The 13287-nt window shown below is 47.8% G+C and overlaps 1 protein-coding gene across 2 annotated transcripts in view; it reads left to right on the forward strand.

The window, feature by feature from the left end:
• The first annotated feature begins 236 nt into the window (after nucleotides 1-236).
• Nucleotides 237-13287, forward strand: part of PRRX1 (paired related homeobox 1) — a 74339-nt gene continuing 61288 nt past the window's right edge. For both annotated transcript variants that reach the window (XM_082649429.1, XM_082649430.1), the window contains exon 1: nucleotides 237-1497. In XM_082649429.1, the coding sequence (XP_082505555.1) occupies nucleotides 1257-1497 (241 nt within the window). In that variant the 5' untranslated portion in view covers nucleotides 237-1256. The remainder of the gene's footprint in view (nucleotides 1498-13287) is intronic.

The following is a 13287-nucleotide window of genomic DNA, read 5'->3' on the forward strand; positions in this document are numbered from 1 at the left end:
CGTTTGAAGTGACTATGGGTTTCAGTTTGTCTTTTCTCCCCGTGATACTATTGCAGGGGAATGATAATTAGACCTTTACTTAAAAAATCTGAAGGGGCTCTCGCGCTTTCTTTTCCCTCCCTTTTTCTCCCCCTCCTCCCTCTCTCCCTCTCTCGCTCCCTCCCTCTCTCCTTCTCTCTTGCTCAGAAGTTGGCAAAGGGGGTTTTCTTAATCAGACTGTTTTTTTGGTCCGAGGGAAAGGAGGAAGAAGGAGATTGTGATGGAGAAAAGGGGTCTGTAAAACGTCAGGCACCACACAAAGGCTTTGCCACGTAATTACAGGCTCCTATTAAGTCGAGATCTGCCCTCCCAGGGGTCTCCAATTTTCTTGTATTCCCTACAAAGCCTCCTCTGCATGCCAGTTTGTGCCTTTTGAAGTGCCAGAGAGCTTCTTGATCCAACTGAGAAGGAAAAAGGAGCTCAGCAAGAAGAGGGGGAGAGGGAGAAGGGAACGGGGAAACCCACTACCACCCTCCTTCGGACTCTTGGAGCCCTTTTTTTTTTTTTTTCCTTACGAAAAGTAAAGTGAGAATCCTGCTCTCCAATACATCTGCAAGACATCACCCTCTCCTCCTGAAACTTTAGTCACTCCTGAGAATCCACAGGAGTGCAGAGAGGGGGAACACGTTTTCTTGAAGATGTTTTAAAGCTGGAACAAGCCTTCTTCTGTTGGTGCTTGAACTCTTGCCTGGGAATAACTTTTTTAACCTTAAAAAAAAAAAAACCCACTTTGATTCTTCTCTCCCACCCCTTCTTCTCTGTTCTTCTGTTTGCCTAACTCCCCCGCCCTGCTGGCCTCCCCTTTCCTCTCTCCCCCTTATTATTATTTTTAGTGTGTGCGCGTGGACGCTTTTGGAGAGCTGGAAGGGATTTTTTTCTCCTGACTTGAACATAGGGTGACTTTTAATTTTATTTTTTGGTGTGGATTATCTCTTTGGACCCCGCCGGACTTGGCCTCAGGAAGGCAACCGAGGCTGTCGAAGGCTGCTGGTGCAGAACGCTCTGCTCTACACAAGGGGGTCCCCCGCCCTCCTTCCACTTTTTTTTTGTTCTTCCCCTCCTTCTCTCTCTCTCTCTTTCTCTCTCTCTCTCTCTCTCTCTCTCTCTCCACTCCCCCCCTCTCTTCCCCACTCTTCTCCTCTCCCCCCTCGCGCCCACAGCGTTTGGTGTTGATTCGAGCGGGAAGAGGGGGGTGGGTGGGATCGGAGGGGGAGACCATGACCTCCAGCTACGGGCACGTTCTGGAGCGGCAACCGGCGCTGGGCGGCCGCTTGGACAGCCCGGGCAACCTCGACAGCCTGCAGGCGAAAAAGAACTTCTCCGTTAGTCACCTGCTAGACCTGGAGGAAGCCGGGGACATGGTGGCGGCGCAGGCGGACGAGAGCGTGGGCGAGGCCGGCCGGAGCCTACTGGAGTCGCCGGGACTCACCAGCGGCAGCGACACCCCGCAACAGGACAGTGAGTGAGGGGCGCATGCCCGCGGGGGTGTGTGTCCCGGGTCGAGGGCGGGGGTCCGGGCTGGGCGGCTGGAGCCCGCCTGGGGCCAGGGGGAGAAAGTCAGGAACCAGGAGGGGTTGGTGGCAGTGGCCGGAGGAATGGCCGGTCACAGACAGAGGGAAAAGGATGAGAAAAGGAGGGCTCCGCGGAGGACGGAGCCAGGGCGGACGCTGGAGGGAGGCCCTGCGATTGGGGTCAGGGACTCTGCCCGCCGCAGACTCTCGCCGAAGCCGACTGCGCTGCCTCTCCGTCCCGAACGAGTGCGGCTGCCAGATCTTCCCGCTTGCGGGGCGACGGGCTGGGCTGGAAAAGGGTCCCAGAGCGGTGCAAATTCGGGGAGCCCGCCCTGTTTGGGAAAGCATTGGGTTAAAGATGCTGAGTCGAGTTCGGAGGGCTTCTTCCGGGTGGCGTAAGCGGGTTGGAGGGCAGACGGGACAGAGGTGGCAGAGGGCACCGCGTAAATCGAGCTAGACCCGCGCTGCTCTGGCTGGGCACCGCGCGCGGGCTCCGAAGGCCGGGTGTGCCGAAGAGGCGGCGCCGGAGCGCCCGGCTAGAAAGCCGGATCCGCTCTCTGTCCCCGGAGCCACTCTCTGTCCCCGGCTGTTGCGGACACTTGCATAAGGGTTTGAGACCCCCGGTAGAATGAAAGGCCTGAATGACACGGGAAGACTCAGGCGAAGCAAAGGTAGTGTCCTTTAGGGGTGAAACCCGAGCTGCCGCCCCGCATGAGCCCGCACGGGAGAGATGCGCTGGGGAAGCGCGGAGCACTGTGTCGCATTGAAGGAGCTCTCCCTACTGGCCCCAAAATTTCCAGAAAAGTCCATGTATAATCTCCCTTCCGCAACCTACCTGATTGGTATCGTGCCCCCAAGGAAATCTCACCTCGCGTTATTAGCTGTATCTCAAAAAACGTGACTCCAAGTGTATCCATACGTCCTGGAGTCTATAACAGACCTGTCACCTGGCTCATCACAGGTGACATGGGGTTGGATATTTCCTAAACAAGGTTGTTAGAGTCAGAACTTGGCTGGAAGGTTTTAAATGAGGCTGATCCCTTTCCATGCCATTATTTGCTGACTGCTGTTTCGTCTTGGAACCTGGAGCCTGTGGAACCAGGGGGTCCACTGGAATTCTGTGCTTTTCCAAAAACAGTGCCAAGGTCAGATTCTCAGAAAACAGATAGCAAAGCAAACGGGACTTAGAAACAGCTGGAAGCAAGGCCTGTGAAAAATGGTGGGAGGGCCAAGCTGAAACAGGCCGCAGGGAGAGCCCATCTCTACCGCAGGCTGCCTGCTGTTCGCCCTGCATCCTTGGTCCAGGCCTGGGCTCCCTTATAGTTTTTTAGCCAAAAGCAAACTGGGGCCGATCCACCCTACGACGTGCAGAGGCAGAGGGTGATGGGGAGTCTGACCTTGCCTGACACTAGGGAAAAACTGGGCAACTCTGAGGAGTGAAGACCCCGTGTCCCCAAGTCCCGGATAATGCCTAGGTGCAGAGGCCTCCTTGTTGAGGTTACTGGTTTCCGGGGAGCTTTCTGGGGAGCTGCTCAGGCCCAGCACAGCCAGGCAGCATGACTCAACCACCGAAGGCATAGGCACTTGTAGCTCAAGAAAATGCACTGCAAAATAATATTATTTGAAAACACTTTACTAGGGAATATTTAAACATACAAAGAGTAGGGCGAATAGTATTACGAATTTCCATGTGCCTATTACCCAGCTTCACTAATTCTGCAAATTCCGCCGTTTTTTTTGTTTTGCCATGGCTAATTATTAATCACAACGTTTGTCACTATTCGGAGAACTGAAGGCTGGAGCCACAACAGAAAAGAACGTTGTGAAGAAACTGCTGTATAGAAAATCAGGGTGCGGCAAGGGAGATCAGCCAGGGCTGCTTTGCCCCAAAAGCAAGCGGAGGGCTGTGTAAAGCAGGCCCAGGGTCAGTGGCCGCAGCAAGCCCAGGGCCCACGCAGGCCAGGGCTGGAGAGATGCTGACGTTTCCTGTCGTTTGACTTTAAGTGGACACAAAGAGAGGAGAGTTCGAGTTCATGGTGGCCTTCTAGTGGGTACAGAGCAAGACTGGGCTGATGAGGCCAGCTGGGAAGCACCCCCAAGCTGAGGCGAGGCCACAGTGGTGGGGAGGCAGCCCAGGGATGGCTCTTTCAAGACCCAGGCCTGGCGCAGCTAAGGCTGCGTTGAGCACGTGACAACCGCGGGATGGTTGGGGACAGGCAAAGGGCAGCAGGCAGAGTTGGGGACCGTTTGTCCTGAGGGAAAGGGATGACACCTGTGGGAACCTGCCTGCTTGATACTTGAGCACATCACAGAGTTTCTAGTAGTAAGGAGGCCTAGTGGGGAGTGACCCCAGAAAGGAAACAGATTCTGGGGGAGAGGGTGTTTGAGGAAGAATGGTAGACAAACAGTTCCAGAGGGAGGTCGCAGAATGCAGAGCGAGGTGATGGGAATGAGCTGATGGACAGACACCTGGGGCTGAGAAAGTAGCCGGGAAAACACACACACCCAACCCCCCCCCCCACACACACACGCCAGAGGCCTTGCTTTCTGGAGATGACCAGGGCCTATCCTAACAAATAGTAGTTGCTTTTAGAAGCAATGTTTCCTCAACCTCCTTCCCCATCTCTGGGATGAGAATAAGAAGGTTTGGTAAGTTGAGTGATAGCAAGTGTCCAGGAGGACCTTTGTCCTTAGTCTTGGGCCCCAACCAGGAGATGCCAAGGAACCTGTCATGAGCTACCTAGAAGTCAGGACCAGTGGAGCCCTGCTGGGCCTCCAGTCCACTGTGAACAGTGAGGGTCAGACTGTGAATCAGAGAAGAGAGGAGTCTCCAGGCAGGGTGTTAGAGCTAGGCTGCCAGCTGCAAGACACAGAGGAGGGCACCGAGAGTCAGGCGCTTTGAGCAGCCTGCTGGGAGTCTGCTCCAGAGTGAGAAATCATAATCTCCTTTGCAGAGATGAGGAACATTTAAAAGACACCTTTTCCTGTTAGAGCTATATAGAAACAGGTCCTTCCTAAATTTTCTGTTCAGCTGAAATAAGTAAAACAGACTCTACTTACACTTGCAATGTTAGATGATTAATACTGCAAATTTTTCTGAATTACAAACTGGACCCATCTTAGCAAAGAGGAGCCACGTACTGTCCAAAGTGAAGGCTTCCCGCTGATCTCCTGCACTCCACACCACAATTCTGTCCCCCCCTTTTTTATTCACTTCACTTTCCTCTCTGTTGAAGGATTTCTTTCTCCTTTTACTGATACTCCCAGCCTAGTAAATTTCTCAAACTTCTCGGTTCAAATATCTTAAGTGTTTAAAGAAACGGTTCTTTAACACGGTTAGAAATCCAGTGGCTAATGGGGGAGTGTGGAGTGAGAAGGGGGTGGTGGTAGAACAGGGGTAGTCAGGGAGAGGAAAGAGAAACAGGTCATAAAAATAGGCAGACCTACTTCTAGGAGGACGGTGCATCCCGCTGTCATTTCTTAATCTGAACTTCTGCAAACTCTTAAAAAAAAAAAAAAAGTGCCTGCCTTCCACGTTCCCAACCTCTAAATTAGTGAAACCAGATTGTCCTAATAAGACCTTTCGTTGGAAACACATGTAGTCATAAAAAGGTAGACGGAAAGTCAATTAGACACGCGTGCACACTAGCACACATTCACAAGGCTGTTCTAAGTGTGCACCGGGCGCAGCTGGACCGCGGGCCACGGCGGGATGCAAATGCAGAACAGCGGCGCGGGGAAATCGATTTGTCACAAAGGGAGAGGTGTAAACGCGGCGCTAAGGAATCACCCGCCCAATGCGCCTGCCACATTCCCGGGGGCCCATCTCTGCCGACTCTTCTAGGCCAGAGAAACGCCCAGGAGAGCGGGACCGTTCTCCAGGGCGCTCCCTGCTTGGAATTCACATCGGAACATCAATTCCACTGGAGTCTCAATATTTGCAACACCTACAGCGCCAAGAAATTTTCCTATGCGGCACCACCCTGGGGCCCTGGAGCCGGTGCCGCCACTCTGAATTTGGGCCTCAGTTATCTCAATTCAGGGGAGGGAGCGAACGAAATATACCGTTTTAAGCGTAGCCTGGAATTTTTTTCTCTTTAGAGGAGGCAGTGAAATCCAGGATCAAGGGAGGTCACTGAGTCCCCAAGGTTGAATGTCAAGTCCAGAAAAGAGGTTGAGAATCCTGTTTACCTTACATGCAGAAGCAAGGGGCTTAATGGCCTCCTCTTACCGTTTCGGAGAAATTGACCGCCTAGTGACTCCCTCCCGCTTTGGAGCGAAGGACGCTTGGAGTTTGAAGCTTCGGGGAGGGGAGCCTCTAAAGTCCGAGGCCCCGGCTGCCAATACTCCCTGGGGCTCCAGATCCCCCAGGTCTAGAAGACAGTGAGTCACTGGCTCCACCGTTCACTTCACTGAGGAGACCCTGCCCAAGACTCCGGAGCGCCTTTCCCGCACCTTGGGCGTCGCGCAAACCTGCATTTTTGCTCGGCGACCTTAACCTTCCCCGGGCAAGCTCAGGTCAGAGCGTAGGGGCGTCAGACGGGGAGCAGTAGGTCACTCGGGTCCCTGCAGTTCCTTCGTCTTCCCAGGGGCGTCATTTTAGATTTTACAACACGAGTAAATAAATCATCTCCAAACCAACAAGATGTCACCCCCCTCCAGCCCCCTGCGAAAAAACCCCAGCAATTTCAGAGCCAAGGAGATCTTCCTATTCCACTGGCTCAGATCAGCTCAGATCCGAATTTTGAAGCCGCTCTGGTCAGCAGACACCTCCGGGAACCTTTTTCAGTTTTAAATAACATCTATAGATTTTCAACGATGAGGATCCCTAGACCCATTTGAATTTTCTTTTAAAAGGTGTGTTTCTTTTACAGTTCCTCTCCCATATCCTGTTTACCTGCTCCCTCCTTCAGCAGGGCCGACAGTCAAATCAGACCTCCACCTCCTGGAGAACCCCTCTCCTTCGCGGGGGCGCCAGGGACGCGGGTACGAGGAAGTTGCAAATCCGTGCGCGCCTGTGCGTGCGCGGCGAACCCCGCGTTCCTCTCGCTCCTGGCGGTGCGGACTTTCAATGGCTCTGAGAATATATATTTATTTTTTACCCTTTAGGAGAGATGGAGTCAGCAAAAGCCATAAGAAGTACAATTTTTAGGAATCGGGGGAGTGTATTTGTAGAAAAGGATATAAGGCTTCCTTTTTTCTTTTTTTCTTTTGTCCCCCTGAGGGTGGATAAGGGGCCAACTCCCTGTTGCCACTTCGTGTCCAAACATTTACAGAACTACCTGTGATTGCGCGCCATTGTAATCCGATTGGAAGCTCTTTGTCGAATTCTGGGTTTTAATTTGAAGCGGGGCGAATGCCACTCATAGTTTTGGTACACTTTTAACTCCCTGTTCGACAATTCAAAGAAGATGCATATGTCAACAGCATTATTATTTATCCACAAGAATTTGGATTCTTGTAAAATCCAATAGTTTGGTGAGCAGGCTAACAACACTCAGTTAAAAACCAACCACCTCAAAAAGTAATAATAATATCAACAAACTGCCACGAACTCCTTTTCTCGAAATGCTGTTTGTTATTAAATCAGTAAATGCGGAGAAACATTGCTGAGACGTCTGAGGAGGGACAGTCATCGGTGTTTCAGGGTCAGTGGGTTTGTTTTCCAAACACACGTACGTTTTTGAGTAAGGAACCTCCACCGTGGTCTGGATATTAGTAGATTCTTGGCATTGTCATTTGTCTAATTTAGTGAGGCAGCCTCAGGGAAGTAGTCGTACAGAGAATTATGGCCTATCAATTTTAGGTTTAAGACAAAAAAGAAAAATCACTATATTTCACTTGTCCTGGAAGCACTTTTCTTGGTGAAAAAAATATCTGGGAAGCCGATTACAGGGGCAAGCCACTTTAGGGGAGGGGAGGGGAACAAAGGCACAAATGGTGGAGGGTTAGGGAAATTTTATGAAAGAAAATAAAGAAAACACGTCAGAACAAATCAATCACAAACACAAGTGACTTCTCAGAAGAGTCTGAGTACAACTAGAATCAAGGATTCTGCTGTTCCCGGAGTTCTCAAATACAGGAATTTATATAGGTCTGAGTTAGGACCAGAATGCAGTTCTCGGGCACTGGATAGCCTAGTCGCTTTGCTGCACCACGTAATGAGGGAGCTCTAATTCCCAAGAACTTTGGTCCTCATTTTTGCCATTATTGATTTCCCCAGACTCAGCTCCAAATGAGGAATGCATTTGAAAAATGTGTATTAATTTGAATCCCCAAGGCCCGAGTTATGAGAAAGAACAAGGACAGGTCCTCTGGTTCCTATTTTGTCTGCTTTCAAGGAGTTATTTGCAAGCGATTGGAAATGCTCTTAACTGCCGCATGAGGAGAGACTTCACCGAAACTCTCTTGCAGGAATGGCGGTCGCACCCGGCCAGAACCACAGGCTCTCTTCGACGCTCATCTATTTGGGGGAAGAGGGGCGGAAGACGTGGGGCGAGGGAGAATTAATTCAGTAATTCAGTGAAGAATTTTAACTTGTAAAATAAAGACACAGTATCTTAGATTTTAATGTTCTCCATCTCTGCCGGCCGGGACGAAGATGCGAAAACCGCCACCCCACCTCCGCCCTTTTCCTCCCAGTTCCAGGGGCACTGGGGCGCAGCGCTCGGCGAGGTGGAACGCACTCGCGAGCCTTACCAGACGCGCCTCTCCTTGCTCTCTCTCGCCGAAAGGGGGCGCATTCCTCCCAGGTCGGGGCTGGAACTTAACCCCGGCCTTCAAAAACCCTTGGACTCCCGCAGGAGAGAGAGATGTGCTGGAAGACCCCTCTACACAAGTAGCAAAAGATGGGAAATATCAATAGCGTGAAGTCACTGCGGGGCCTGCGTAAATATATGCTACACATAAGTTTTAACGGAAACATGGTAACAGCTGGTAGGCTTTGTGCCTTCCTCTATTTTGAAACGAGGGTGGTCAGTATTCCAGGGTTAGCAGGAAGGGACAGGAGAAGAGTGGGACTAGATGACCCTGGATAGGTGGGTGCTAGGGCTGATGCCTCGGTTCCAGTGGGAAGGAGAATGTTTGTCCCTGTGGAGGTGGGTGAGACATTTCTGTAGATGAACTCCAAGTATTTAAAGAAAGAGGGGCAGTTCTGAGAGACGGAGAGCTGGCGGTAGTAGTGAGATGCTGCAAAACTGCCACAGAAACCCTCAGTACCTGAAGTCCTTGGATAGGGCAGAACATTGGCCACCTTAGAGTTAGGCCCTAGGGTTAGGGTAAGCCTCTTCCCCTCAAAGGAAGAACGGTAGCTGCCCCCGCCGTCTTTTATGTGCCTGCAGCTTGGGCACTCACAACCATTTCCAACCCCTGAATCTGACTCCTGGCCTCCACTGGTCCTCCCTTTTTGGGCAAGAGTTTCAAGAGACTTACAGGACAGATGAGGATACACCCTTGTACAACTTGGGATCTTCTACTTCTCTCTTGGTCTGTTTCTCACCCTGACATTGGAGGGTCAACAGGATAAGGCAATGCTGGGAACAACAAACTGACAGAATGAATATTTTGTCTTCGTAGCTTCGATGGTAGTTTATACACACCTTCCAAGATAATCTTGAGCTTGGGCGTTCACTAGAAACAGAAGCATGAGGCCAGAACTGGAAGGGAAATTGCTTTCCCTCAAACGTTTGTCTGAGAGAACATTCACCCCATTCACTTAATTTCTCATCATCAGTATGTCATTATATTTTAAAGGACCTCACAGTGCTGGAAGGTGGTGTAGTTATAAATAAGCATAACAACAGATGGGTACTCTTCCAGTACTCTGAATATACATGCGGAGGCCAAATCTATTCAAAGACGATTGAGATATACAACTTAAAGGCCAAGGGGCTCAACTCAATCAATTTTTGAGCCAGGATATGCTAAGTTCAATCAGCTTGACTATGGGCAAAGTGAAAGGCCTAGCCAGCACTTCAGATATATACAGAGAACATGTTTTCTCAAGTTTCCGTTGTATTTATCCACACAAATTCATGGTAGTCTGCAAAGGTCTCGGTAGAATTGGCTTGGGTCTGTTGAGTGATAGGGAGTCAGTGCCCCGGCCTCCTGAGCTTGTCCACCATCCTTTTCTTCTTTGCATTCATTCCCTGTGCCCCAACTGGCTGTCCAAGATCTGTCTGCTGTGGAGAAAACTGATGCTAGAGGCCACAGAAGCCTCTTAAATGCTGTTCTAGAATCCTCAGAAAAGGAGAGGGCTTTTGAACAAAATATGTAATGTACTAGGTATTTTCATGTATTTGTCCTCTCTGATGATTCATTTTATAATAGCCAGTTAGAGACTTCTTGGGGATTGAGGTTTGGGAAACTGGTTACTATTCTGCTTCTTTTCCAAGTAACTCATAAATATATGAAGTTGAAAGTTCTAGTGGGAACAGGCATTGAATCTAAATCTTTATACCTGGACATTGACATACATCACCATTAATCCAAACTGGGAGGTGACACTAAATGATTATGTACATTGTGACTTTTCTTTCCATTTTCTACCAGTGCTACTTCCCTAAATACTGGTCTGGATTACATCAGTCACATACCACTGGGACAGGTGCCAGACTGTTGTCTGTGCTCAGTAAATGCTTATTAAGTGATAGAATGAGCTCCCTAAGTTTAGTGGATCCCCTTTCTAACCTAGCATAAGTACTAGGCCCCTTCCCCTCCTCTTCCCACTCTAAACCCTTTGCCTTGGAGATCTCCTCTAGGCTCACCATTTTAGTAACCATCTATATACTAATGACTCCCAGGATATAGCTTCAAGGCTCCCCCCCTTGGAGCTGCAGATCTATATATGCATCTACCTATTGGACATTTCCATTTGAACAGCACAAAATGCTTCAACCTCAAAAACAACCTAAACATGGCACTAATGAGCTCCTTTTCCCAGTCTGATCCTCTCATAACTTTTTCTATTTTCCTGTATCAAAACATGTGGGTGCAACACTCAGAAACTTCAGACTCATCCTTGACTCCTTCCTTTATGCCTCTGTCCAATCCAACTCCAAATCCCAACAATTTTACCTTCTAAAATCCCTTGAATTCATCTCCTTTTTAAATCTTTACAATACCTCACCTGCACTGCTAAGCCAGCCTCCTAACTAAATGGGTCTGTCTGCATCCATGCTTGTCCTCCTCTATGTGTACATGATGGCAGAGTGGATATAATAGATCTTCAAAGAATATTGGTTGCATGAATGAGTGAATGCTAGTGCATTTTTTACAAATATATTTTTTAAAAAATCATGGCTCTCCTCTTCTTTAGAATTCACAATTGCTTTTCATTCTTTTCTATCTGAAGACCAAATTTTTGTCCTGTTCTTTTTTTAAAATCACTCTTTACTATATCTATATATATATATATATATTTTTTTTTTTTTCGGTACGTGGGCCTCTCACTGTTGTGGCCTCTCCCGTTGCGGAGCACAGGCTCCGGACGCGCAGGCTCAGCGGCCATGGCTCACAGGCCCAGCTGCTCTGCGGCATGTGGGATCTTCCCGGACCGGGGCACGAACCCGTGTCCCCTGCGTTGGCAGGCGGACTCTCAACCACTGCGCCACCAGGGAAGCCCTACAATCTGTATTTTTATCTCTGCCCCAGCAACCTGCTCATTCACACACAAATGCTGATTCGAACCATTCCCCTGCTTTTCCCTAGTATGCCAGTTAAGCTAGTACGTGTGCTCTAGTCTCTTTTCTGCTTCTTTGATTCTGATCTGAAATGTCCTTGCTCCATGCCTCTTTTTTACAAACCTACCCATGCTACCTTTCAAGGTTCTGCTTCCATCACCTCCTTGTGACATCTTCTTTGTCTGCTTCTTTTAGACCAAGCAAATCCCTTTTATCAATGCTTACTGTAGAAATAATCAGTTCCTCTACAAGTACTGCTTAATTCTTTTCTAAATATTTTAAATTGTTAATTTACCTTGAGAATTTTCTTAAGATTAGAGACTTTTTTGGGCAGGGTTTATTCCACAGTTGTAGTAAGCAAATAAATCAAATAGATAATTTTAGGGAGGTATTGTATGATTCTTCTGTTTATGCAATCTCTAATGCAAGTAATTTTTAAAATATGAGTAATACCAAAGTGCAATACATGCTTATTTTAGAGAATGTATTATTTTGCATTAAAAAGTTTAAATGGGAAAGTCAACTAAATTTCACCACCCTGAGGTAGACACAGGTAACAGTTAGATGTTAATGTATTTCTTTTTTATTTTTTACACAATGTTTGTATTAATATTCTTTTTTAATATAAATTTATTTATTTTTATTTTTGGCTGCGTTGGGTCTTCTTTGCTGTGCACGGGCTTTCTCTAGTTGAGGCGAGCGGGGGCTACTCTTCGTTGCAGTGTGCAGGCTTCTCATTGAGGTGGCTTCTCTTGTGGAGCGTGGGCTTCAGTAGTTGTGACGCATGGGCTCAGTAGTTGTGGCTCGCGGGCTCTAGAGCGCAAACTCAGTAGTTGTGGCACACGGACTTAGTTGCTCTGCGGCATTTGGGATCTTCCCGGACCAGGGTTCGTACCTGTGTCCCCTGCATTGGTAGGCAGATTCTTAACCACTGTGCCACCAGGCAAACCCATGTACAACATTCTTGATGGCTGATTTTTCTTAATTTTTCAGACTGTGTTTCCCCCAAATTAAGAAAACACACACATGTTGAACCCACTTGCTCTCGTCAGAAAAGTTAAACAAATGCACAAACAACAAACAAAAGTTCTCCAAGAATGATGAGAGCTGTGACATCACAGTTATTTCCCAGCGTTCTCAAGTTCCAGTGGGTACATTTCCAGCAGTAAAGACCTTCAGAGTAAACAGTTTCTTTTTCTTTTCTGCTTGTTCTAGCTGGGAACCTTCCCTAGACATGAGCACATGTCTCCTTTTGAAATTGGAAAAGCCTGCATAATACCTAAAGGACATTCCAAGACCACAGTTGGAGAGCTACTGCTCAAAAAAAATCATTTTTACATGATTTAGTAAGAAAAGTGCCACAAAGCAAGTTGGGAAGAAAATATCTTAAGGGACTGAAATTTTTCTATTATTGTAGATACCTGGATCTTGAATTTTCTTTTATTAAATATTTTAAGACTCATACATGCTTTTGTAGAAAAAAGAGGAGGAAAATGATATATATTTCTCTGTACCCTGTAGAATGATGATCAGGTTGGATAGCAACACATTCCAGGACACGGTAGTGTTTTTTGGCAGAAGAAGAAGCACTTAGAAAAATCAAAGACAATGCATTTATCCAGATATGAAAGTCTGCAGTCCCCCAGCCCTTATTTCAAGTGATAATTGCAGAGAAAATATAAATTGTTATTATGAAGTCTATGTAAAAATCATTCCCAGGCAAAATGATGTTGAAACATTTGCCTGATGAATGCAAATATTTTCTTTAGGGAAAGTATTAACAAATGATATAACATCATGCAGAACAAAATTTTAAAATTATAAATTAGATATAGCTAATAATTAATCTTTCTCTTTCTCATGAAAAAGGGGGAACAGGGAGAGTAATCATCGTTTTTGAGGATTAAAAATCACTCTTCCCCAATAAAAGTTTCTGCAGTTTCCCACATTGCCTAGTTTTAAAGGAGAAAAGAAGGAGAACCACCCAGAGAGCTCTTTGCCTATAACCAGATGTGCTGTTCAGCTGCTCTAATCCTCAAGTTCGAGGGAAGAACACA

Source organism: Grampus griseus (assembly GCF_964374135.1).
Source record: "Grampus griseus genome assembly, chromosome: 1".
In the NCBI taxonomy this organism is placed as follows: domain Eukaryota; kingdom Metazoa; phylum Chordata; class Mammalia; order Artiodactyla; family Delphinidae; genus Grampus; species Grampus griseus.